Here is a 26,928-nt window from a genome sequence, read left to right as displayed (position 1 = left end):
GCTTACTCATACACAATTCAAATGCAACCCGAAGCCACGGCGATCCGAGCTCGCCGTCCTCTAATTTAAGCCACGTCACAAGAGCGGCGCACGTTGATTAGCCTAGGCAAATGATTGGTGATACGTACGCCCGGTCGACTATCTCGTCGGTAAGCATAGCTTATTTACACAACGAGCACGGTGCTCCGCGTTTGCATTTGGTAGTAAGAAGCTGCGGATCCCATTACACGACTACAATACATAAGCGGCGACATAAATACGCTACGTTTTGAGCATGCGCTGCTTCTATGACGTCTCAGTCATCAACGTTTTGCTGATATTACTAAATACGCTATTATTTGCGAATTAAGGTACGAGCAAGCAGAAACCTTCCCTTCGTTTATTATTCCACAACAAGGTCAATATTTATTTACTATCAAATATTTTAAGTACAGGAATCCATTGCGGACTTGCGCCATAAAACGAAATAAAAGATACAAGCTGAGAAATCAATATCTTTTCGAGCGAGTTGTAAAATAAAATCTTATTGAAATTCGTACTCACCGAGTCGTCAGGAAGCGGAATTTTACTCCTCATCGATTTCTCCTTCGGTACGTACGTTATGGACGCAAGGCTATTCCCATCCTTGATATATCCATCGGATTACGCAATCTGCTGGCTCTTCACAATCGCACCACATCGGTTCACCTGGACGAAGGAAAATCCAGTTATCGGCTGTACTTTGCATCCGTGAGATGCATGAGAGACCAGCAATTTGATTTCGGCCTAGATATCGGTCGACACTCCGGTTAATAGATCGATCATGGTAATTACTAATTACACACGTATATCACTGAAAACGAGAGGAAGAAGAAAATCGATCGGTATAATCATGATGTCGATAACGATACTGTGATCTTCGTTGACAGTAAAAGTGAAAGAGGAGACGCGAGTTACAACGCGCCAACAAGTGTTGCGACATTTCGTTCGAGCGCGCAAGTATGTTAGATCGATCGTTGGCCGTCGCGGTTTTTCACGGTCTTCCATTGTACGGCGAAATTTATAGGGCACTTTTCGCGTTTTCGCCTCCCCCACTCGCGCTTCATCCTCTATCTATTCCCCGGCGTGAAACGCGGTGACTTGAGAGAAATGCGCGATCCAACGAAACGCTCGAGGAGACAGAGAGAGTCGTAAAGCTTCCTCATCGCAGTATCGCGAAACTCATTCGAGTTTATGGAATGCGTCCGGCGGACGAGTACAGACGGAAGAAGGCAGAAAAATGATCGTAATATGAAAACGTAAGCGAAATTAAAAGGGAAATTACGAAAGAAATTTGTTTTGGAAAGTCAAACGTACTTTGAATCACATTCAACTTATTGGATATATTTTGAACAAAAAAGAGATTAATGAATATCCGGTCTTTGGCTCATATATTTTAAGATATGTATCTATAATATTCGAATTATTCAATTGAATAGAATGAAAAGTTTGTAAACATTTGATTTTCAAATATGCATGAATCAAACATATTTTGAATAAAAGAGATTTATATAAATAACTGATTCTTAAAAATCTCTAATTTATTTAATAACAGAGATTTGTTTGATCTTAATCAAATTTGAACATCTATTAAATTATTTTAAATGTATTTTGAACTATAAAAGAGAGAGAGAGAGAGAGAGAATGTATATTTTTTAATTCAATAAATTAAATGATATTAGACATAACAAATGATATTAGACAACTAATTTTTGGTCTCTAGAGATCGTTATTACGAATTTAATAATTCACTTTTCGTTTTGTTCATTTTTCGCAGCTGCAATTAATTGTTAAGAAAGTATGAATAACGAACGATAAGAAGTTATATACGTTCTCAGCGCTGAAAAATTGTATATTTGGGATTTTTTCTCAAGAAAAAGGTAAAATAAATTAAAAAACTAATTTTACGTTGTTTCTTAATATGTTATTTAAATAAAAAAAATTTTTTGTCCAATTGGGAATTATACATAAATACAGCCGCTATACTACAATCCGGGCTCCATAGGCAGCCCTCTAAACTTTTTTTTCTTGTAAAAGCACAAAAGTATTAAAATTCCAATACTATTTTCTAAAATAATGTTGTAACTAAATTCCATCGATTCATTTTTTAAATTTTAATTTTGAATATTTCTCCAATAAAAGTTCAAATTTTTAACAAAAAATTTGTATTTTTTATTAAAAGACCTAAAATCTCCTTTTAACATTTTAAAAAATTTTAACCGATAACGCCAAACATTACGTGATATTCTTCGCAATATAGAATATTAGAATATATTATCAGATTTAGATTGACTCTTATTCGCCATTCTCAACGTATTAATTATTGTTTATAAAAAGAGTCCTTTATTTCTTCAATTATTTGTTTTCAAAACCGCAGGTTGTAATAACGCGGATAATACATTGCAATTCTGTTCATTAAGTAAAAATTTACAGTTTCTAGATTAATTGCGTTTCAAGACCGAAAATCCATCGGCGCGCAAATATTTAGGAGGGGGGATATTTCAGATTATTAGAGTTGCGTTGCAAGACCGAAAAATCTTTCGGCGCGCAACAATTAAGAAGAGGGGACATTTAAAAATCAGATTATTTGGGGGGACTATATATAATTAGAACGTTATTTCTCACTTTGGATAAATATTGCGAAGAATATTACTACGTCGACCCGCCATCAGAGGTCTATCGATATTCGCAAATTCTCGCAAGTGCTGAGACACGCGTATATCTCTTTATATAGAATCTCGATTTAATAACTTACACCGGCGTCTAAGGTAGGCTTCCACTACAATACCTTACTGATGAGTCCAGTAGTGGAAGCCGGGACGAAACGCCAAACATTACGTGATATTCTTCGCAATATAGAATATTAGAATATATTATCAGATTTAGATTGACTCTTATTCGCCATTCTCAACGTATTAATTATTGTTTAACCGATAACTCTTAGCTATAACATTACAGGCGAGTTTTTCAATTCATCGATTGATCAATCGCATTATGCGCAAATGTAGCTTTTACAGAACAAAATTACATCTACGCACAATGCGATTGATCAATCGATGAATTTAAAAACTCACCCTACTTTAGGAGGTCGGAATTTTAATACTTTTGTGTGTCTCTACAGAAAGTTAAAATGGAACCTGGATTTTCGTGCAAAAGTTGACGCTGCTGTAGATTATGACTAAATTAGGCAAAAAAATTGTATATAATAAATAAAATGTTAAAGAATTATTAGTTTTCAATTAATTTTACTCTTCCTAACAAAAGTTCTAAAAAAATATATACATACACGTAAAATTTTTGGCGCCGAGAACATGTATAATCCCTTTGACAATACCGCAAAGATCTTGTGTTTGCGACTGGATAGGTGACATGGTAAATCGCGCATAATCGCGAGACATCTCCCTGCTCTCCAGACAGGTGAGCATCTAGGTCAGGGCGTTAAGTTTAAGGGTTACTACTGAAATTTGCATATCGCTTGAGTCCGAGGCACAAGACTCTCGTCTCCTCTCGGAAAGCCGGATACGGGCGGACACGTGTGTGCGAGAGCGTGCCTACAGTCGCAAGTGTGAAATTGCACAAACGTATTACCGAGAGATAATATGCAAACATACCTTGAGATCGTGATACTGGAGTTCGTTATCGACTTTTTGGTCGCTTTGCACTTTGTGCCTTTATAACGATCTTAAGTTTCTTCCGAATAGCGACGTGTAAAGACATTATGCTCCTTATGCTTTTCAAATATTAGTAAAATCTGTAATCAATTGAAAATAATTATTGATTTGTATGACATTTCGTCTATATAATATTTTTAATATACAATAATTAATAATTACTTTTATGTAATATATTTAAAATTAATGATCGATATAATATTGATTAAAGTATAATATATTTGTGCATGTATATATAATTATTTCCCAAACAGAATATAATGTCATGACATTAAAATAGTGTTAAAACGAGACTGCAAAATGATTAAAAGTCACTATTCAATTATTACGGTTTATTTTAACACCATTTTGACGTTATCGTGACTTGTTCTGCTTGAATAATAATTGTTTCGCCGAACTCTTTTCTTTTCTGTACTAGTTGGCATCTAGCGATGGTCATTGTGCTTTCGAGAAATAAATACATGAATTACTGTGCTTTCGAGGGACAAATACCTGAGATCGCGAAGTAACTGTGCATAATGGCGATGGCGGTTTTGCGCATCGCGTTCGATTCGCGACTCCGAAAGTTCGCGACACGCTTGCAATAATCACGCGCGCGTTAATCATTTCCGAACAATAAATGATAAGAAACACTATAATAACAGGTAACGGACACTCCGTCGTGACATATTTTGCGAATGTCTGCGATTTAAAATTCTTTCGAAAAAAGAACGCGCCGCGCATTGCCGCGATTTTAGAATGATCGACGTCGGTGGAACATGAAACGAGGCCATTCAAAAAGTAAAAGCAGTCTGGCACCGAATAAACATCAATAGTAATCGAGAATCCTGGAACAGTCATCTCTCGCTGACTACGATTGATCGATTTGTTTTACAGCGCGAATCAAACTGATTAAATTCCTGCGGGCTTATATTTAATGGTTTTTGAAAAGATGTGAAAATTTAACTGCGTTCGGTAATAGCAAATCTGAGGCGTCGGAGTGCTCTTATATTATAGTATATGTCACGTGCATTATAGAAAAAGAGCACTCCGACGCCTCGGATTTGCATCGCCGAACGCAGCTATTACAAAAGTGAGAAAATTCATTAGGAATGACGACGAATACAACCGTTGCGCTTGCTGAACGTAGCCGATAAGATGTCGCGCGAGTAGCGATTCCTTATTTATCGACGGAACTGACGGAAGTCGATGTCGATGGTGGTGCGGCCATATTGAGTTCTTGAAGTCCTTTTAGGTTGGTTTTACTAACAGCACGTTGTTGGATCGGTAAGCTTGACATTCATTTCTGAACGTTTCCTTGTAATTGCGTTTTCGCTTATCGTTGAGTATCGTGAGTTTAGCTATTTTTACTACTCGTTATTTTTACTACTTTTACAAAAAACCGGACAATTCTTTAACAAAGATGACCTGAAAAACAAATGCGACGCGCGCGACTTTGCGTTGTTAACGTCGAAGTCTCTCTCGGTCGTTCTAAATTTTAGTGTTTTTTTTCTCAAGATTCTGTCTCCTCTCGATAAAAATAAATTGCAAACCGAAAACAATTTTAATCACGTCTCGTAACATTTTCTTGGTAGTTGAACGGAATTATTTTTGACGTCATGCGCACGTGGATATCGTGGTAAAAGTTCATTGGATTGATTTTATTATAATTCAGATCAGCCACCATGCAGATTTTCGTGAAAACCCTCACGGGTAAAACCATCACCCTCGAGGTAGAGGCTTCCGATACCATCGAGAATGTCAAGGCCAAGATCCAGGACAAGGAAGGAATTCCACCAGATCAACAGCGACTCATCTTCGCTGGCAAACAGCTGGAGGATGGACGTACTCTGTCCGATTACAATATTCAAAAAGGTACAAATATGTACTTAATGTTAAATAGAATTTATCGAATTTGGCGAGTCTTTAAAGCAAAAACTAGATTTTATATTACATCAAAAGCTTGGTCTTTTTCCGAGGACTGAACTTCTTGTACGAACCATCTTTCTTTTTTCTTTTCACATTAAAGAGAAAAAAAAGATAATCCACACAAATTTAGTTCTAGAGTATAGAAAAAGTAGACTTCAAATGTGGCGTTAAATTTAGAAAAATATTAAAATATAACATTTTACTTTTTCCTTTTGTAGAATCGACCCTCCACTTGGTACTTCGTCTCCGAGGAGGTGTTATTGAACCCACATTGCGTATACTTGCACAGAAATATAACTGTGACAAAATGATCTGTCGCAAGTGCTATGCTCGTCTTCATCCACGAGCAACTAATTGCCGTAAGAAGAAATGTGGCCACACGAATAATATCCGACCAAAAAAGAAGTTGAAGTAAACTAGACAGCAAATTCCATTTTCCATGTTACGGAAATGGAAATATATGTTTCTTATATATGGCATCAATAAACTACAACTGGTAAACTGATCTTTTGTACTTTATTCTTCTCGTACATTTGATAGTAATAAATTAATGTAAAATTTTTAATATAAAATATATATAAGCATATATTATAATTGCATATAATGAGCAAATTATTAATCTTGTATCTGTAAATGCATATACACAATTGATACCAAAAATTAACATATTAACAATAATTAATATTTATAATATAATTTAATTTATAAAATGTAAAATTGATTTGGTCTTATCCTGAGCACGCTGGTTTCATAAGTAACTTGTACTGAGAAGCATAAGCCTCATACAAATTCATATCGTTTGGATTTGGTATCGCGCCACCTACCTGTAAAAATATTCATGAATACAAAATTATACAATATTTAATTATGCAACACATTTACATACTGTGGCTCTTTTCACGTATTGCTCGTATATGCTTATGCTTGCATCTTTAACACTAGGTAACGTTAGGACAGCTATAGATTCGTGAAAAGATGTCTGTTGAATTAGTTTTGAACGCAGTTTAGCATGATCTGTAGAATATGTTGCATTCCGTCCTATTAGGACAAATCTGAAAAAGAAAAATATTGAAAAATTTTACATGTATAATTTTTACATATTGACATTTTTTATGTTTGTAAAAACAAATGTTATTACCTTTTATAAAGAATAATATCATTCCGTTTTGGATATTCTGGCTCTATACCATATACTTCTTTCATAGAGGGAAACAATGATTCAAATGACACTAATTCTGAACTGTCTTTAGAAGTAATTAATTGAGAATCGTCCATTTGTTGGTGGCTTTCATCTTCATCTGAACTTGAATCCTCAGTTGAGCTGCAACATATAATCGATATTATTACTTAATTGAAGTTAATTATAAATATATTAAGTAAAAAAGCACCAAATAAATATGAATATATTAATAAGACTGGAAATAAGATTGTTCATGAGTGAGTATATTAATTATAAATAAATATAAACATTTATCAATTCTCTTATTTATAATTAACTCTGAAAAATAAAATTGATAATTACACAATACATACCTTGCACTAGACGTTGTACTACTCGTACTACTCTGGCCAGTCATAGATGGATTTTTCATGTTTAAATTTTTACTACCTGCTTCTTCTCTCCGTCTGCCTGGCCGTACACGAACAGCAAATGGACTATAGCAGGTAGTAAAATGTGGCATAAAATCTCTGACAGAGTGACTTATTTTATATGCATACACCTCAGATAGTAAAGACAATTCATATGGCCTAAAATATTTATATAGACTTTTTCTCTCGTGAAATATATAAATTGATGATACATATAACATGTGTAATTATGAAATAAGTGATGCTACCTGTGATAATCATAATAAACGTCAATCATGTCTTCTATTGAATTTTGCACCTGTATCATTTCTGAACAGGATTTAGTTACTTCATCAAGTGCATAAGGAAGACATTTCAATACATTTTTATCCCACCATTGTGTCAGAAGTCTTCGTTTACGCGAGTAGTGACAAGCTGGTAGATGATGGAGATAATAATCTGTTAGAATTTCCCATATTGGAGGCTTACCTTCTTCAGGTATGAACAATCCTAAGATATATCCATATTAATTAAACAATAATTATAGATGATAATAATTATAGATTGTTTCGCAAAGATATATGATATTTACCCAAAAATAAATTAATTGTGTGCTGTTTTTCTTGATCACTAAATGTATTACTGTAATATCTGCTTAAAGTTTGCATAATATCATTACCTTGACTTGTCCACGGAGCAGTTTTTCTAAATGATAACAGTTTCGCATAATCAAAATTAATTTAATATACATATTACCACATTCTGTACTGTAATAACAATCATCCCTACCTGTATGTCTTAATTCTATGTACTAGTTGTGAACCGCCATATTGTAAGGCTAAAGTATCCCCATGATCTTCGTACAATTCCTCTAACATCCTTACGCAATCAGAATCAAATTCGAGTTTAGGAGACTCTAGTACGCCCAAAGCGCACAATTGAAAGCCCAAGGCACATTTTCCTATTGCAAACTGAGCTGTATTTGTTCGGTCTAAGCAATCTACACAATTTGTTCGGATGATTCCAGTTTGCACAGTTCCTCTCTTCGTAAAACATTCCTTCACTTTATTTTGGATTTGATTTAATTCATTTGTTTTATTAATTTCTGCATTTGAATCAGAATCATGTTTAGAACTAGTTTGCCCGTTATAATCCATTTTGATTGAAATATTAATAAAGCTTTTGATGTCATTTAAATTAGTTAATAAAGTCGAATTTGAATTTGTCTTGTGGAGTTTCCTCGTACTATTATTTTGCGGTGAAAACAAATTTCTCTGATTGTAATAAGGATTTTGTGACTGATAAATACCAGTCTTTAATACAGCATTGTGAGCAATATTTCCTAATCGCCCCATAACGTTCACTTTTTTTCTGTAAAAAAGATAGAAAAATTAACGAAAATTAATTACAACGAAATTATTATCATATATTTTAATGTTAATATATAACTTACCTTTTGCTCATACGTGCCATATCAAAACTGATATATTGAATATGATGTTCTGGAGGTAGAAACTGATTCAAGTATTTCACAGCCATACTTAACTCTTCGCTTAATGTACTTTCATGTTTCTTTTTCTCTCGTTTTTTAACTAAATTCAATATTATTATTGGTGATCCATATCTTTTTAACAGTTGATTAAAATGCGCTCCTAAAAGTATTTTCGATGTACAAGAATAAAATAATCTTGTATCAGAATAAAATTAATTTATCAATTTTTATATATCAATACCTGCTGTTTCTACATAAGGATCAGATAAATCGCAAGTTATAGTGGGTTTTGGGACCATCTTACTAACATCCTGACTCCAATGAGCAGGCACTGATCCACGCATTTGTACAAAAGAACTGAAACGTCCTTTACTTAAAGAACTCACGCCAGAATCATGAACAATTTGTTCCGTTTCTACTTCATTCGCGACATCTCCCTGTATTCATATGTAATCATCAGTTTATATATCTATGAAAAACACGTATTATAAATACATCTGCACATACGTCAAAATTTGCACCACGTTTCAGAAAACGTGTTCCTGCATATTTATTGCTTCTTCTGGCAATAACGGTAACGTACATAGATCTTCCAAAAATGCTCACATTTGATTGACCAATAAAGCCATGAATTATATACAATATCCATTCAGGATGCAAATCTTTTTCTACTGGCTTTAAAAGATGGGAATTCCACACAAAACGACGATGTGGATTACTACGTATACCGTAATCCATATACTTCTCGCTTTTACTACAAACACATTTCAAATACTTATTAATTATCTCCTTATTATATTACATTTATATATAATATCTATATATCTTCAAATGTTTTAACTTGGGAATAGTCACCTGGGATATTCTTGCTTCAGCGATAAACATGTGAATTGTTGTAAAATATTGTTTAGTGTTTATATGAATGTGGTTTAATATATTTTCTTCCTTTTCTAATAATTATTCTTTATGAATCTTCAAAATATTTTAAATATGTAATTTTTTACCGAAAACTCTTATAATAAAAAAGCATTATATTAAAATTTTATTTTTTTAAATACTATCATAACAAGCTAGAAGCTACGTATCGTACTTATTTTGTTCAAATTTATTTAGTTTCTATTTACTTTTTTTTTTTAATTGTGATTAAATCCGTATCTATGATATTTTTAAATATGCATAGGAACGTATTTTGGTTATATTATACATATATAATATGATTCCTGTAATCAGGAATTCTTTTATTTTCATACAAAAGAAATCAGATGATTATTCCCGAATTAAGTTATATAAACTGAGCATTGAGATACTATAACGTACTGTTCAGTCTGCCAATCTTTTCTAAATGCCCACATGTTAAAAAAGTCTTCAGAATCATCTGTTTCTTCAGATTCCCTTTGACTAGTAGACATGTCAATAAGAACATCAGATTTGATACGCGTTGGTAGTGCCATATTACTTTGAAAAGTATGTGATATATCATATGAATAACTAAAGTAAAAGTTACTGCTGAGATCAATACTTTGAAACATTTTTACATATCTCTGTTCGTCAGGGTGGAAGATTCGTACAATGTCATTTGGTATATATATCATTGATGTATCTTCTATTTTGTATATTGTGTGATGACCAATAACTGCAATTCGGCGACGTTTTGTAACTAGGATTATGTAATATCCTTCCAAAAAACGTATAAACCCTGCATCAAATATTTTTTTCTAAAAAATATGTCTATAACTTATCACTATAATTATTATTGTCAATTATTATCGAATGTGCTTTCCACTATATTTCTAAATCATTGAAAAAAAAAGTGTTGGATATCAATTATTTGCTTGCATATTTTATACATAATCATAAGCACTACTAGTTTTTGTAATATGTAGCGCCAATTATCTGCGTGTTATGTGATATCCATGCATTTAGCCTAATTACATTACAGTGAGAAATATGAAATATATAAGTAAATATCACACCATGCATGAGGGAGGATATGTACATACCATGATGTACCATGATGTCTGATTGCGAATATTAATTCTGTTAATCATAGTGTTTATTACTCTAACTGATTGCATATTGGCCTATCAAATACCAATTCATTAACCGAATAACTGTGTTGTATAATCAATGGCAATGCATAATAAATGTTTTATCGTACATTTCCTTAAAATTAACACTCAAAATATTACATCTTATGCCAATTAAATTATTCCGCAACAAAGTTATTCCGTTTATAATAATTATATACGTCTACCTTCGATTTTGGCAATAAAAAGCTTTTATGCCTTACCAAGGAGAGCAAAAGCTGGTACTAGCCTGGGGAAAGTGTCTCTCTGCCACATACTCATCCAGGTGAATTTAGTTTGTGTCGGTTTATGCAGTGGTTTTTGTAATTCTGGTTGCTCAGGCTCCTCTGATATACTCGAACTAGGTGCAGGTTCTTTACTATTTTTGCCTTTATTAGCAAGCAAATGTAAATAAACTAAGTTTCGTATAACACAATTAATAATAATCCGATAAAGTGCTTTTAGTATCTGATAGTATAATTGATATTAGTAATAGAGCGTGTAACAACAGTAACAAGTTTTATATATGTATATATGATATACAGTGTATTAGGTGTATGTGTATCTAATCATTTGCAATTAGAATACACTACAAGATCAAGTGTTTTATCCTGAATTTGTTGAGCTTAATAATTTGTCGATCCATAATTAATAAACCATTTAAAAACTTTTAATTATTTTTATAACACATTTCAATATAATTGATCGAGCTATTTTATAGGCTTATTGCATACAATAAAAGAGAACATTTTGAAAAATTTATTATAAATATATTTAAAAAAGTTTATTTAATAATTTATTAATTATGGATCAATAAATTATTAAGTTTGATAGATTCGAGATAAAATTCTTAATTTTGTAGTGTGTTCCGATTGCTAATGATCAGAATATCTTGTATATAGGAAAGTGTTAAATTATCATACCAGGACAAAACTTGCAACACTGAGGAGCCTAAGCTTCAACATTTTTATCAATAGTAGAGAGAGAGAGAGAGAGAGAGAGAGAGAGAGAGAGAGAGAGAGAGAGAGAGAAAGGAATGTGTATACATCATAAATTCTAAAGCCACCATTTAAAATGTGTACGACCACATAATAGTATAACTATGTTTTAATACATATGCAAAAGCTTATGCATGTAGTTATTATTAACACCGTGTTTGTTAATATGCAAGAGAAACATGTGTGTAATGATCTTACCAACAATCCCAAAGGCAGATACGATTCGCGCAACACCACCCACGTTGCTACGCTGTCCTGCTCGCGTTCGGTTACCTACGTCAATCATGTTGACGAGATCTTTTATTTCATCTTGAGTGTATTCCCTCTTGTCATCCATTACGACCAACTCTCTCGGTTCCATTCTATCTATTTTCAAGACTCGAAAACGCGTTAATGTGTTGTTGGATCCCATCAGATAGAATCGCTGTAAAAATATATCTTGAAACCTTTGATAAATCAGATGCAAGTTAGAATGTCATTTCAAAACTCACAGATTTTGTCTCGTACAAGGCAATTTTCTGTATAGAGGAAATAATTGGATGGAACACCATAGTTGGTTTTCCTTGTTCTTCCATGGTGACGTAGGACTTATCACGATTTTATTCCGAAACACGATTTACTTTAACAGGCTGTCACATCCTGATGGTTCTCAGATCTCTGCTGCTCTCGACTTTGTAGCAGACGATATGACAACATAACCTTCAAATTGTTATCTGACTTTTATTCCTTCTTCTTCTTTAATTTATGGCTCATGCCTCCGAACAGTAAATAGGAGATCGATACAGTTAGATCACGTCCCAAATGAATGTCTTTAGTAAGAATATGAAAATTAATGAATGAAACAACAGATTGTCGTGCAAAGCGGAATGCCCGCACTCCCGCAGTGGAGCAAAATGCTCTCACGAAATAACCTCGCGACAGAGTGCCAAACAGTGCCAGATGTCAAGCAGAGCCATGATATAAATACAATTTAAAGGGTATGTTATTACGTATCTAGAAATCACGTGACAAAAAAGTGATTAATAAGAATCGCCTCCAAGTAGACGTCATCAAAACGAGGAAAATTTAAATAGGCAGTCAGAAATAAGACTAACTCATGGCTTCAATAAAAGAAATATAAGGAAAAAAAACAAAGAACAACGGGAATGTACTGGCAACAGAGAGGTCTTGTTTCCTGCAAACTTTCAGCCACTTCAAAACCATTGCATTATCCTTCGGGAAAGAGAACTATCGAACTTTTCTTCCTGGCATATTTCTCGTTTTCCGGTTATAATTCTTACATCCTTTTACTGCACAGCTTATTTTCGATAATTCTTCTTATCACTGATGCCCGTGATACGATAACTCTATCGAAAACGATGAATCAGCTGTTAGACTGAATAAATAGCGGCCCTATTTCAAGGAGTCGAACCTACACGAACCGCTCCAGAAACAGCCGAGGTGATGACGTCACACATGTAAACTCCCCTACCACTCCAATTCCTGCGCAGTGGTCTACCACCGGACGAGCAATACCCTTGTATTTATATAATGAGCAGATCATTATGCTTTGCCAGAATACAAACTCATGTGGCGACCTGCCACCAGAAGTCCAACGGAACTAATTCTCGCAAGTATTCGAGACACGCGAGTACCCTTTGGTCGCGTACCAATCGAAAGTTTCGAAGCATTTGTAGCGTCAAGTGAGCAGCATCCTAGTATTCCTAGTGCATTAGCCATTAGTTTAAAATATTTTGAAAAGGAACAGGCCATATAATGTACTTATAATTTATAACAATCATGAAATTTTCTTATACCATGATAAAAACTAAAATAATTAACTATAGTCTTTTTACATCACGATTATTATAAAAGCCATCTCTTTCACACAACAATAAAAACTAGACAATGTTAGTATATTAAAACATATTTCCTGTTATACAAAATCTATTTTTCATAATTTCGTACAATACTTCGAACGTTTGAAAATGTGAAGTGGATAAAAAGAATACATTAATAAATATACATTTTAATTCAATATGATTATTTTTTATTATTTTCTATTATTAACATTTGCAATGTCAATACAGGCTCGCAATGCCAGAAAAATCTATACAATTTATTCTTCACTAAAACTAAGCAGGTATCTACGTAATACTCGCTTAGTCTTTAAAGAATGCTTCCCTTATAATAACGTAGAACGAGTTTAATGTACAAATACCAACAGTAGCACATACTAACCCAAATATTATCTTATCACTTTTGCCACCTGCTATGTATACTGGTATATCTTTTTGCAATGCTTCCTGCAAACAAGATGAAATGTATTGTAAAGTACATCTATATTCAAAATTACAGCTGAAAATTATTGTTATGTATACTTAACCCCATAGTGTTTGTACTTTGCCCATAATTTTGGGTTAAGGGTGGGTGGTTTATCAGTGCAATAGCCTGCTTTAGGTGTAATCGTCACTGGTTTTGTCTTGATGGAGTCATAAATTACTACTGGCTCGGACTTCTGTAAAGGAAGAGGAGACTGAAACAACATAAAAACTTTTACTGCTTATTTACTGCATATGCATTGAATAAAAATATTAATATATTTTAGCTAAGATTGTTTCCCCCTTTCCTTTCTCTCTTTCTCTAGTATCTAGATAAAAATATATTTATAGAATCTAGACTTATTATATATTTAAGATACTGATCGTTTTGTTTCCAAAGTATTATGGTTGACGTGTGATAGACTCATTTAACATAGACTTTATTCGGTCTATTAATTAATATCTATAGCACATTATGTCAATCGAAAAAGATCTAATAAAGCTGTTACGTGAACGCAGGTCCATACTAGACATAGTCGAATCACTACTCTACGTTTGATAAAATCAGACCTGATAATCAAATGACGATCAATATCAAGGGCAAAACATCCGAGAAAGCAAAGCGAACACTGTGATTTCACACCAATAATGAACCGAGCAATTGGGTGACACCCTTGAACAGAGACGTGCCAACACCGAGCAATCACGTCGATAAATTTTCGTACGCGAGACACAGAATGCGTGCATCCTTACTTACAATGGGATACAGCGGTTGAAAATTGGTAGACGGCTTCAGCTTGCCAGTAAATGAATTATATTGATAAAATGGCATTTTTCGTAGTTGCGCAACTAACAATCACCAGACGACGACTCTGTTACGGAATATAGATCCGCACAATTGATCAATCTGAACTGAACATCCGGCCAGTCGGCCTGCGGCTATAGACTGCCATACACATGATGTAAGAAAACAAGGTGTACCATTGCGCATAATGGCGACTGAATACTGGAGCAACCAATCAAATTTCGCCCCTAAATGTTGCACGAGATTCAAACGCTGAACTAAGATCAGACTATTAATACTTAATAATGCTCTAAAAAACCGTGTAATACAACAATATATGAAAGTAAATATGTAAGAATAATAATAAAATACTAAATTTACATTATACATCTGTTTTATCAAAAGTTTTCTTTACTGAAAGAAATACCGTGAAATTTAAAAAATTCATCATCTATAATTTCTGCTACATTTTGCAGCTTTTCAGAGAGATACATTGCAATTTCCTCAGGATATCGTGCAAATCCAATCGTTACATGATGGATTTAGCAAATTTTTCGTGGGAACTCCCAAATCACTATACGATTGCGGAATCTATGAGCAACATAACCGAACATATATATTTTTTATAATCTCGGATATATATTTTACATAGCACGCTGGCATTTCTGCAAACTATAATATATTATACAAAACTAAACTAAATGAATAAACGATATTCAAACGATATTTAAACGATTCAATATCAATATAGTTTGACAGTAGTCAGCTATGCTGCATGTATGGAAGAAGCCATGACACTTCTTAGCATTTGAGGGCGAACTCTGATTGGTTGAAGAGCAGAACCACTGCGCATTCTCGGGAATGGTACACCTTGTTTTCTCTGTTTTCTTACATCATGGCTATGGCCATCTATTGGTAAATTCCGGTTTCATATTTACATACCTGGTATATAGTCATACGACAGAAATCATCAATAAAGTCTACGATATTGTTTTGACTAATCGACGAGTGGAAGTGCGCGAGCTTGTTGAGGCCACAGGCATATCACATGACACATTGGGCGTATTCAGCAGACTCAACAGTTGAGTGAGCGCTCGCTATTATTGGTGTATTCTTTCAGATCTATAATTCTGATTGGATGATCTAAAAGAATACACCAATAACAGCGAGCGCTCATTCAACTGTTGAGTCCGCTGAACGCGCCCATTGATTTCAATGGGCGCATTCAGCAGAAAAGAGCGCTACGAGAGCGCTCGCTGTTATTGGTGTATTCTTCTAGATCATCCAATCAGAATTTTAAATCTGGAAGAATATACCAATAACAGCGAGCGCTCTCGTAGCGCTCTTTTCTGCTGAATGCGCCCAATTTTGCACGAACAATTCGGTATGAAAAAGCTATTGGCAGGATGGGTGCCGCGTTTGCTCACTGTGGAAAATGGCCCCATAAGCGCCACCGTGTGTTCAAAACGACGATTTCAAAACAATGTTTGGAGATGTTTCAACGTAATCCAGATGAATTCTGCCTCAATTTATTACTGTAGACAAAACATGAATTCATTACTTCACACTTAAAACGAAAGAACAATGAAAACAATAGATTTCACCGAGTGAACCAGCTCCAAAGAAGGCGAAGACCGTGGAGTCGGCCAGAAAGATAATGGCCACAGTTTTTTGGGATGTATAATTCATATCGATTACCTTTAATCGAAGCAAACGATCAATGACGATTACTACGCAGCCTTATTGGACCGTTTCAACATTTTCAAGAAAAAAGTCCTCATTTTTTGGCGAAGAAGAAAGTGTTCTTCCATCAAGACAATGCACGGGTTCACACGTGCCCGGCACCGATGGCCAAATTCAACGAATTCCGCTACGAATTGCTTCCCCATCCAGCATATTCGCCAGATTTAGCCCACTATTTTCTATTTCCAAACCTGAAGAAATGATTCGGAGGAAAGAGATTCACCACCAAAGAGCAGCTCATCGCCAAAACAGAAGCTTATTTTGAAGGATCATTGGGCAAATCATATTATTCGGACGGCTTGAAGAAGTTGGGGAATGGTTGGATCAAGTATATATCGAGCTGAAAAGAGACTATGTTGAGAAATAAAAATGAAACGATCAAAAAAAATATGTTTTACTATGTTTTTCTAAAAACTTATTTGACTTGCCCTCGTCCTTTTTACATCTTGTCTTTTTACTTCTTATTCTGTTTTTTTTGTTTTTTATCGTTCAAAATAGAAATTAACAAATTTCAGAAAAAAAACAAGAAATACATATTCTTGATCAAATAATCGCAAAAAAGAAAAATTTATATATATATATATATTATACGTATATATATTTATGATATATATAGGATGTCAGAAAGCTATTATATCACTCGCATTATGAACAAGTAGAGCGAACTGAACTGAATCGAAAAGTCTTCTATCATTTTGCAGCTGTAATAATAGATAACGAGATATTAATTTTTAAAGATAGCTTTCATTCGCTCAGTACACACCGCCGCGCGCCGCGAGCTTCTAAACGTCATGACGCCATGACGGTCATGATTCGAACAGCGCGCTCGCTAGGTCATCCTTGCTCTGTGCGACCCGCATGCGTCGACTTATTTATTCGACTATCTCCGGCTTTCGCTTTATCTGTTCATGATGAGTGATGTGATCGCTTCCAGACACCCTATATATTAATATAAAACCATATATATATGTGTGTGTATATATATAATATAATAGACTTAAAAAATTCACGGATGAGCTGTATGTACATGCAGCTCATTTTTCGTAGGTTGCATACAAAAAATACAAAAAAACTATATATGTAGATATATTAGGACAAGAACTTAGAAATTCTTAATTTTTTGTAGATATTTGTAATGGAATGTAGATTAGCAGAGGATTTCTTGGATTTCAAACAAATAACGCCACTTTACGTTTCACTATGAATATCTATGAAAAACTAAGAATTTTTCTAAGATCTTATTTCAATATCTATATGTAGTTTTTCCAGTCTCGTACTTTGCTGGAATAAAAACAATAAAAAGATCAATTACCATCGAAAATAAGCCCGGATCCTCATACGGACAACAGCGCTTTGACACCGGACACTGATTGGTGAAAAACGGGTTATGGGGGTAAATTTTACCCTCGCCACCGGTTTTTCACCAATCAGCGTTTGGTGTCAAAGCGCTGTTGCCCGTATGAGGATCCGGGGTAAGTGTTAATTTAACCTATTTATTTGTACAATTAATAATTATATAAATTAATAATATATTGAATAAAAATATCAATATAAGTAAATTAATTTTTTGGAGCTTTTTCCTTTTTGTTATATATTATTTTAATATAACAATATTTATTTTATGACGATAATCGCGTATGTTCCCAGTAATACTTAATATGTATTGTTATCGACGTAATTTTACTTTAATTTGTTTATTATTATATCTGAGATATGTACATAAAACCAGAGAAAACTACATTGTTTTCAGCTAAGCCCAGACTCTACACTACACCTTGTGCACTTGTACTGTCTCGTGTAAAACGTTACGTTTTTCGTAACTAGCGCACTCTGACAGTGATTGCCATTGAATGTTATGAGGTTAGGTACAGTGGCAAATAGTCATCAAGCAGTTATAATACTCTCCAAGAGTTTCGTGTGAAATGGTACTAATTATATCTTATAATAGTATTTTTCTGTAATCTAATTATAAAATATAAACTTTAATAGAGAGATTATGTTGAGCTCAATATTAATAACTTTGTTTCTTACACATTTGTGGACATGACTATCACTCACTTATGATTCTCTTATTAAGACTATGCGCCCATATTCATAGTAAAGCCATATTATTCAAGGCTTTTTTAAATTTATCTTTAGATATCCTACAAATTATTTTATTGACTATTGAAAATCTAAAGATAAATTTAAGGATGTCTTAAATATAAAATCTGACTATGTTAATGCATTATTTCACACACACACACACACACACACACACACACACACACACACACACACACACACATATATATATATAAATATATACTTATGTTGAACATAAGATCCAACTATTAGTACATTATTTCACATACTTAAAATGTTATCTACTTTGTTTCAGGTACTATGTGATGTTATAAGTGAAGTAATTACTAATACAAATGGTTATCTAAGGAAAGCGAATAACATTACAGATCTATAAGTATCTTTAATTTCCTTAAGTATTTGTATTGCTTCAGGTATAATACATATTGAAAGTAATTCTTTCTTTTTGCAGATGGATGTATGTGCTTAAGATTTGTTATTTAAAAATGATATAAAAAATAATTAATACAAAACAGGGCTACGAGCCAACATTAGTTAAAATATAAAGGTCTTAGCAATAAACTGTCATTAATTAAAAATAAATAAATATAAAAAATATAAATATACAATTTAGAGCACCTTTTAAACAATTGATTATATTCATAGAAATATATATGATATAGTAACTTAATTAACTTTTTTGCTTGTTTATAGTTGGCCATAATTATTTATAATATTTTGTTAATGAATGTATGTTATATCTTCATAGCATTTTATTTATCAGAGCTCATGCGTCCAACTGTGACAAATTGTATTATAAAATGCATATCTAAAATCCGCATATAAATTTTAGGATCTTCTGATTGGAGCATCTCTTAGAAGATTTACTTCATTCAATAGGACCATAAAAAAATCTGATTCCATTATCCTGTGAAACCAATGGTATTGAACCATATGTTACATTATTACATTATGCTAAGTTACAATATAAAAGTTTTTATCAGGCTGCATAGTTAACATTAATAAGTCAATTTAATAAAGTATTACATACAGTACATGCTTAATTAATCATGGATATCTATGATTAAATTGTGACCGATCACAAATTGTTTCAATAACTTTCCACTATGGCAGCCCTATCATGCACTATTTTACCGACAGAGTGCTCGCGTTTAAGAAACATGGCTGAAAACCATGTACTTGGTGATTTGCAGCAATGTGTTAATTCATTTCATTGAATTCCATATGTGATAAATATATTGTAACAAATATCTATGGTAAAAAATCAAATATATATATATATATATATATGTAAAGACAACAGTGGAAGGGAGGAGAGAGAAAAAGGGGATAATATATCAATTCATTTCATTAAATTCCATATATAACAAATACTGTAATAAATATCCAAGATAAAATTATCTTTAAATTCCATGAATAAAGTACCTGTGCATGCATAATAAACGTGTTGATTAATAAGGCTGATATAAGTGTAAAAGAAAGCTTGTTCTAATATCTTATTAGTAGTGATATGTATTGTGAAAGCATTAACTAGATTGTTGTGACAGTTTACAAATTAATATAGTTTTGCAGGATATATTAATATAAAATTATAAAACTCTGTATCTTAATAAGAAAATAATATTTAATACCTTTTATCCAAAATTGGCAATTGTTTTCAGGATCGCTTTAGTACAAGGTCCATACGCATTGGACCAAAAGTGCATAAAAATAAAAATATTGGAGACAAATGGGGATTACAATATCACAAAGCTGTACAGGATGTTGTATTTAGTCAGCATTGTATACCTTTCATGCCAACAGAACCACCAGCATCCTTGAGTGAGGAGATTGTAGAATCTGGTCCATTATATGTGTGTAGACATTGCAGAGATTGGTGAGTTGAAATAAAGTATTTTAACAACTATGTTATATAATAAGATATGATAGAATTTTATGATTTATTTTGTTATGTAACTATAGTCCATATACAGATGTTTTTGTTTTAGTTTTCGTTTTCAAAGCAGTTTTGAGGATCACAATGCACGGCATTGTTGGATTTTAGGATTTTGGTGCCGTTATTGTTTTGATACAGTATGTATTCATCCAACCAAGAAAGGTTATACAAAATGTACTGCGTGTATACAAGAGAATAGTAAAAAACGCGCATATTTACAAACAAAATCTTTAAATAAATATGTACGATCGGGAGTAATAAAAGTATTCTACAATCAGTGCCAATTTATCAATCACATGAAAATGCATCGATTAAGTGCAGTAAATATGGGTGATTTAATGTTAATTCCTCTACCTCTTTCTATGAGCAATTGTGATTGGTCTTCTGAATTTGAGATACTATGCGAAGCACTTATGGAAATGGCATTTTTGTTACGCATACATATTATAGATTGGTTAAAGGAGCATAACTTGCAAGATAATTGGTGGAAGCTGATTAATGGCAAAAGTTCCGACGCTAATATAAAGAAAATTGTCAATAGTTACCAGGGTCGACAATTGTTTGAATCCTATGATAAGTCAACAATCGATACATTTACAAATTCCAATTCTTTTAACACTACATATAATATTAACAGAAACTCCCCAGATATTGAATTTATTGATAATGATTCTATGGATAAAAATATAAATGATTATTCTGCAGACATAATTTCAGAAAAGAATATTATAGAAAATGAAGATAATCCATGTACATCAGCTGATATTACTTTTGTGGATTGCGGTCCTACTTCACATTATTTTGAGCCAGAAATACCAATGAAGCGAATGAGAAAGCAAGAAGTAAAATCTTATCGCTCAGCTAATGTTATCAAAATGAATAATAAAATAACATATAAAACTTTTAAGGATTGCAATTCAGATGAAACAAATACGATTCATGAAAATGTTATTAAAAAAACTACAGAGAACAATCTTAGCAAATTCAGTAATCCTAGTAATATAACCAAAACTGGCGTTAGCACAATTCTGGACAATTCAATTAAGATTAGTATCCCCTTTTCTGCTACAAAAAATTCAATAATTAAGACTAATTTAAATCAGTCGAAACAAAGTCTTCAAACATCAAAAGGAAATAATAAGATATTAAATATCCAAGATCCAAAGAATATTACAATAATTAACCAATTTCCATCTCATCTTATTTCCAATCAGAAAATAGTTCTCATTGGACAAGATTCATGTAATGTCACATCCCACAGCGAGAATGAATTGATTGTCAAAAAAGATTCAAGCAATTCAGTAGTAGATAATAACAGTTCCAATACATCAACACAGAAGATATTTGATTCCAATGTCAACAAACAAGATATTACTGAAAAAATTATAATAAATAACGGACAGAAATACGTTATTAGACATATAAAAAGTATTATAAAGGATCTAAAAAACTCTTCTAATTCATCATCTGTGAAAAACATTGCAAAAGTTACGAAAAAATTGGCATCTAAACCTAACATTTCAAAGCCAATAATGTTAAAATCTACTAATTCTAACGAAATTGAAAATGGTATGCAACAAACTACTTTACTTCCTAACAATATTTCGCTCTCACCACCTTTACCATCTCCTTCTGAATTATCCAACAAAGACTCATGCGTTAACAAAACTATAATTATGCCAAAATTACAAAAAATGCCTCCACATTTGATTCCAGTATCTGTTATGCATTCGAGATATATGTCGGAAATAATATCATTGATTAAAAAAGAAAATGGAGATCTTTATATGGATGTAAAATTAGTAGATCGTATTGCGAAAGAAAGCTATCTTTCTGTGTGTGATGTAATAACAAAATATAGACGAGAAATGTTTGATGAATTTCATCAAATAAAGAGCTTTGAATTGCAAAAACGTCTCGAGCATTTACAATATGTTAATGATGAAATGAAACACGTTTTGAATTTCATATCACTCAACGTTTTTCAAGAAAAGTTAAGAGCTGTTGATACTCTCAAATGCATATTAGAGGAATGTCTCCGTAAATCTAACCAGAACGTACAGCGTGAGAAAAGAATCGATGACGTGATATTAAATGAATGGGAAACGAAGGTAGATCGAGAGCATAAATGTCTATCATGCAATAGACATAGGAAATCTGAATCATATATAGCTGGCTTTTCAAAATTGTCTGAGAATGAAAATAATTATTGTTCTTGTTATAAAGAAGTTTGTCATGAGTGTCAATCTTACCAAGGTGGTATTTCACGGTTTATCGCGCATCAAAACTTTCATAAGAAGAAAAAACCTTTTACTTGTCCAGATTGCGAGTCCAAATTTAAGTCTCCTATATCCTTAGAAGTTCATACATGGACTGTTTGCTTTCATACATTGAAGAAGGTTACATTTGGTTGTAAAATTTGCGAAATAGATGGTTTTAGAGATTTAGAATCGATCACCAGACATTTTGTTATCATGCATAGCAATACAAGGATCGGTTGCGAGGTTTGTAATCGAGTATTTACTTCATATAATGAGTACGTACAACATTATACAAAGACACATCCGCCGAAGACAGAACAGAAGCCAGTACGACTAGTAATATACAAACTAAGCAATGTAATCTTACGTTGCGAGAATTATATGCCATACTTGGAGAAGAATCCTGTAATTCGAAAATTAGTATGGTTTAAATGTCCTTTTTGCCAGTTAATAACTACAGATAATAAACATGTGGCGATGTTATTGAACACTCATTTACGAAACAATCATGTAGAACCCTTGTCAAAAATTCTTAGCGAAAAAGCATTTGCTTTAATTTTCGGTGCAAAAGCTCTCGTTTTAAAAACTGAAAGAGCTCTTTTGAGTGGTACCATGGTCGTACCTAAAATTGTGAATACTCAAACTATTAGTTCAGAAATATTCGAACGTGGCTCTCAAAATATGGAACATATATGGCCTACAAATACCAATAAAGTTGTTAACGAAGGTTCTCAAGTAATGAAGAATATTAATGATGAGGAAAATAGACAATTATTGCCAAAAATAGTCAGCGTCGTATCGATGAATGATTTAAGGTCATCCAAATCTGAGAAGGCAATCACGAAATTTTTAACTGAAACAAAAACTGAATCCAATTCTCCGTTTCTTCAATTTGCAGTTAATTATAGTGATGGAAAGATGATTCCACATGAAGAAACAGTAATGAAATTAGATGATAGCAAATCTAATAATAAGGAAAAGACAATAAAGGCAAAAGAACTTGATAAAGATAAAAAATTGATAATGAATACTTCACAAATTCCCGAATTTGAGGAAAAGTCTTCATTAATAGACACAGTTAGACATATTCCAAATTTGCCAATTGTATCGAATGAACAAGTTTTAAATTCCATGTTCGAAACAACTACAGATAGCCGTATAAAAATAGTTGATATTAAAACAATATGTAAATCGAACATAGAGCCACTTGTTAGTACAGAAATGTGCAGTACACAGAAAAAAGAAGAAAATGCAAGTAACATGGTACCTATACCAAAACCTCCTCCGCTTACCAGGATCCCACAGCATTTACTTAAATCTATAGAAGTCATCAAGTCAAAAAATAAGCCGACTAATGACTCAATAAATTTAAGCTCGAAATCTCTCGTAGCTGATAACTCAAAAGTGTGTACGATCTCTCTAGGATCGGAAAAGGAAGAAGTTATTGATTATCTATGCCATTTATGTAATGAACGGATTAATACTTCTCAATTCGTAATGGAGGCACATTTTCGTAAAAAACATTCAGATGAGTACAAAGTGGCAATAATTACTCCGCGATTATCACGGATGTCACACGATTTTATTAATGGCGGCTATAAACAATTTATTAATAATAGAAAACGGAAATCGGATAATACTTTACCTATATCTAAAAGAAAACGTCGATGGACGCAGAGAAAACATATAGAAATAAAGGATACGAACCCACCAGTAGGGTTATGTGTGGAGCAAGAAACAGCAGAGGACGGTGAAGGTAATTTTATATGTAAGAAATGCGGACAACAATGCTCTAATATGTCCAATTTGAGAGAACATATTGCTGCTAATCATCGATTGAAGGGGCGTTATCTGATATGCTTAGAATGTGGCGAGAACTTTGTGGTTGCACCCAGCTTGCAGATGCATCTCAAAGCTTTTCACGGTATAGAAGATCCTATCAATTATATGAATCAAAATCCCTCTTACGCTCCTAATCTTGACAGTGACTTGCAAACTGAAGAGAAAACAACGGTAGCTAATCAGTGCTACGTCTGTATGGCAGTTTTTGAAGATAAAGCTGCAGTAGACAAGCATCTGAGGGTGCATGGTATGGCTTTTTTGAATCGTAAGAGGATAGAGGCGAGAAACGCTTTGGAGAAAAAAACCACTGTGGGGGAGAATAAGCAAAATATTAAAGATTCAAAAGAAACTGCAAAACAAGACAAACCAGTGGAAACCATCTTGGAAAAAATTAGTGTAAGTAATTAAGTAATGAGGGTAACGTTATTCATTTCATAATTATTAAATTGTTATAATATTTTAGGCGGCGATATAGCTATAGAGGATTAAACGTATGAAAGAAAGAAGATATGTGAAAGATAGCAATACTATAATATAATGGATTCATTAATCTTACTTATATTCTCGTTTCTGTATATTTGCGCTCAACCCTTCATTGTTATCCCTAAATATCGTATCATTAAATCTCTTTTATTTTATTACATTAATTGTACCTTGTAATATAATACTTTTTTTGTAATACTATTTAGATAAGCAGATAAAAATTGATTTCTTATTTGTTAACACGTAATTATATCAGTGAAACAGTAATAGAATTAGGTAATAGATGACAAAGCAACAAACAGCTTGATATATTCTAGTTGAAATGTCATTTTTCTTTAAAAATAACATTTTACTTAAACATATTATTTAAAACTTATGTCAAAAAATCTTTTTCGTATGTTAGTATATTTATTAATTTTTATTTTGTTATATGTAAAATGTAACATTTGCAAAAAATACAAAATTTATATACATATATGTATATTTATATAAATATATAGTATTATAAATATTTGTATAAATACATATGCATATATTTATATAATTTATAAGAATATATTTATATAGTTTTCCTTCAAATACAATTTATATTAATATTTGTTATAATGTCATTTATTCTGAATAAGTTAAAATTAAGTCGATATAATAGTGTGTATATTTAAGTCTAATTAGTCTAATTGATTTGACATACAATTTTGTTTCCTGGTTCAAAGTATGCTATTTCAGATAAATAAAATAAAATATAAGAAAATGTAAATAATTGTAACGAAATAATGCATTTACGGAGTATATAATGTCTTTTTGTATTTACTTAGCTAAATATTTTCTAACTTTAGTACATAAAAATAAAAAATTCTTATACTAGTTGAACATTTATCGCATTAATCGTCTTTTATTGAAAGATTGTGGGATGGATGCTCAATGTAATAAGATAAAACTAAATAGAATATATATAGTTCTTTATATATTATATCATTCTTACTTGCACAGACAATGCTGATTATTGCTTAATCGATAAAGTATTTTTATTGATTGACACATCGAGATATCCGAGTTACGAAACCAATCGGATAGCAAGACTGGAAGGAAACCGTTTCCTCACCACTTGCCTTATCTACATATTTATACATATATACGTTTATACTCAGTGGCATGAAAATATCGGTACGTTTTAATATATTTTCACGCATGTTACAAATAAAACGTGGTATTCTTATTTTAAATCGTTTTTTTTTTCGAGCAGATATATATTTTCATTGCATATGAGCGCAGGTACTAGAGAAAGGGTTTGGGGCACTGAACACTTTGATTGCAGTCCCGTAAGGGTATTTCCAGTTTGTCCTTTCTATTAAGAATTTTAAAGTTGCGAAAGTATTCTATCTTCGAATATCCGATGTAAATATATCATTAATTATAAATCGAATATTTTAAAGTAATGTTGAAGGTGTGTTTCTATTTTTTAATCTCTATTATTCTTCTTTATCATTATAAGGCAAGGTAAAACTAATACATTTTTTCGAAAACAACGTACCCTTTTCACAACACAATTTATAGAAGATTACTCAATTTATTTCATTACAAAGAAAATAGAAGGATATCATAGATGTTGGTCCCTTTTATAATCCTCCAAGACAAACTTATACTCTTACGGGTCTTAAAATTTGCTATTTTCTTTTTTCTCTTTTTTTTGGCACAATTACTTAGCGAACACACATATTTAAGATTACATTGCAATTAGTTCATGATCATCATTTAATTTACACGTCACTTCA

At 32.5% G+C, this 26,928-nt stretch overlaps 4 protein-coding genes across 6 annotated transcripts; 2 read left to right on the top strand and 2 right to left on the bottom strand.

Moving 5' to 3' along the window:
* The first annotated feature begins 4,893 nt into the window (after positions 1-4,893).
* Positions 4,894-6,099, top strand: RpL40 (ribosomal protein L40). 2 transcript variants are annotated; one of them, XM_018551453.1, is made up of 3 exons: positions 4,894-4,955; positions 5,344-5,543; positions 5,816-6,099. In XM_018551453.1, the coding sequence occupies exons 2-3, from the start codon at positions 5,354-5,356 to the stop codon at positions 6,010-6,012; spliced, it is 387 nt and encodes a 128-aa protein (XP_018406955.1). In that variant the 5' UTR covers positions 4,894-4,955; positions 5,344-5,353; the 3' UTR covers positions 6,013-6,099. The 2 variants fall into 2 exon arrangements, with proteins under 2 accessions (XP_018406955.1, XP_018406954.1); XM_018551452.1 differs by lacking the exon at positions 4,894-4,955 and adding an exon at positions 5,125-5,259 and having other exon boundaries at positions 5,816-6,093.
* Positions 6,100-6,223: 124 nt separating this feature from the next.
* FIG4 (polyphosphoinositide phosphatase FIG4) lies at positions 6,224-12,376 on the bottom strand. Its single transcript, XM_018551454.1, has 14 exons — positions 12,214-12,376; positions 11,921-12,146; positions 10,949-11,113; positions 9,976-10,354; positions 9,166-9,412; positions 8,900-9,095; positions 8,620-8,818; positions 7,956-8,537; positions 7,759-7,871; positions 7,436-7,676; positions 7,131-7,346; positions 6,736-6,918; positions 6,484-6,649; positions 6,224-6,421 (listed from the first exon to the last, which is right to left on the bottom strand). The coding sequence occupies exons 1-14, from the start codon at positions 12,295-12,297 to the stop codon at positions 6,326-6,328; spliced, it is 3,093 nt and encodes a 1,030-aa protein (XP_018406956.1). The 5' UTR covers positions 12,298-12,376; the 3' UTR covers positions 6,224-6,325.
* Positions 12,377-13,734: 1,358 nt separating this feature from the next.
* Positions 13,735-14,971, bottom strand: LOC108783016 (uncharacterized). Of its 2 annotated transcripts, none has more exons than XM_018551434.1 (3): positions 14,780-14,971; positions 14,088-14,219; positions 13,735-14,007 (listed from the first exon to the last, which is right to left on the bottom strand). In XM_018551434.1, exons 1-3 carry the CDS (start codon positions 14,852-14,854, stop codon positions 13,864-13,866), a joined length of 351 nt encoding a protein of 116 aa, XP_018406936.1. In that variant the 5' UTR covers positions 14,855-14,971; the 3' UTR covers positions 13,735-13,863. The 2 variants fall into 2 exon arrangements, with proteins under 2 accessions (XP_018406936.1, XP_018406934.1); XM_018551432.1 differs by having other exon boundaries at positions 14,088-14,237; positions 14,780-14,970.
* A 4,529-nt stretch (positions 14,972-19,500) lies between these two features.
* Positions 19,501-25,250, top strand: LOC108782944 (uncharacterized). Its single transcript, XM_018551345.1, has 4 exons — positions 19,501-19,555; positions 20,296-20,510; positions 20,623-25,069; positions 25,137-25,250. The coding sequence occupies exons 1-4, from the start codon at positions 19,553-19,555 to the stop codon at positions 25,146-25,148; spliced, it is 4,677 nt and encodes a 1,558-aa protein (XP_018406847.1). The 5' UTR covers positions 19,501-19,552; the 3' UTR covers positions 25,149-25,250.
* Positions 25,251-26,928: the final 1,678 nt, after the last annotated feature.

Source organism: Cyphomyrmex costatus, unplaced genomic scaffold, assembly GCF_001594065.2.
Source record: "Cyphomyrmex costatus isolate MS0001 unplaced genomic scaffold, Ccosl1.0 scaffold14, whole genome shotgun sequence".
Classification (NCBI taxonomy): Eukaryota; Metazoa; Arthropoda; class Insecta; order Hymenoptera; family Formicidae; genus Cyphomyrmex; species Cyphomyrmex costatus.
Note: the sequence above shows the minus strand (reverse complement) of the source record. Positions and strands in the feature narration are given on the sequence as shown.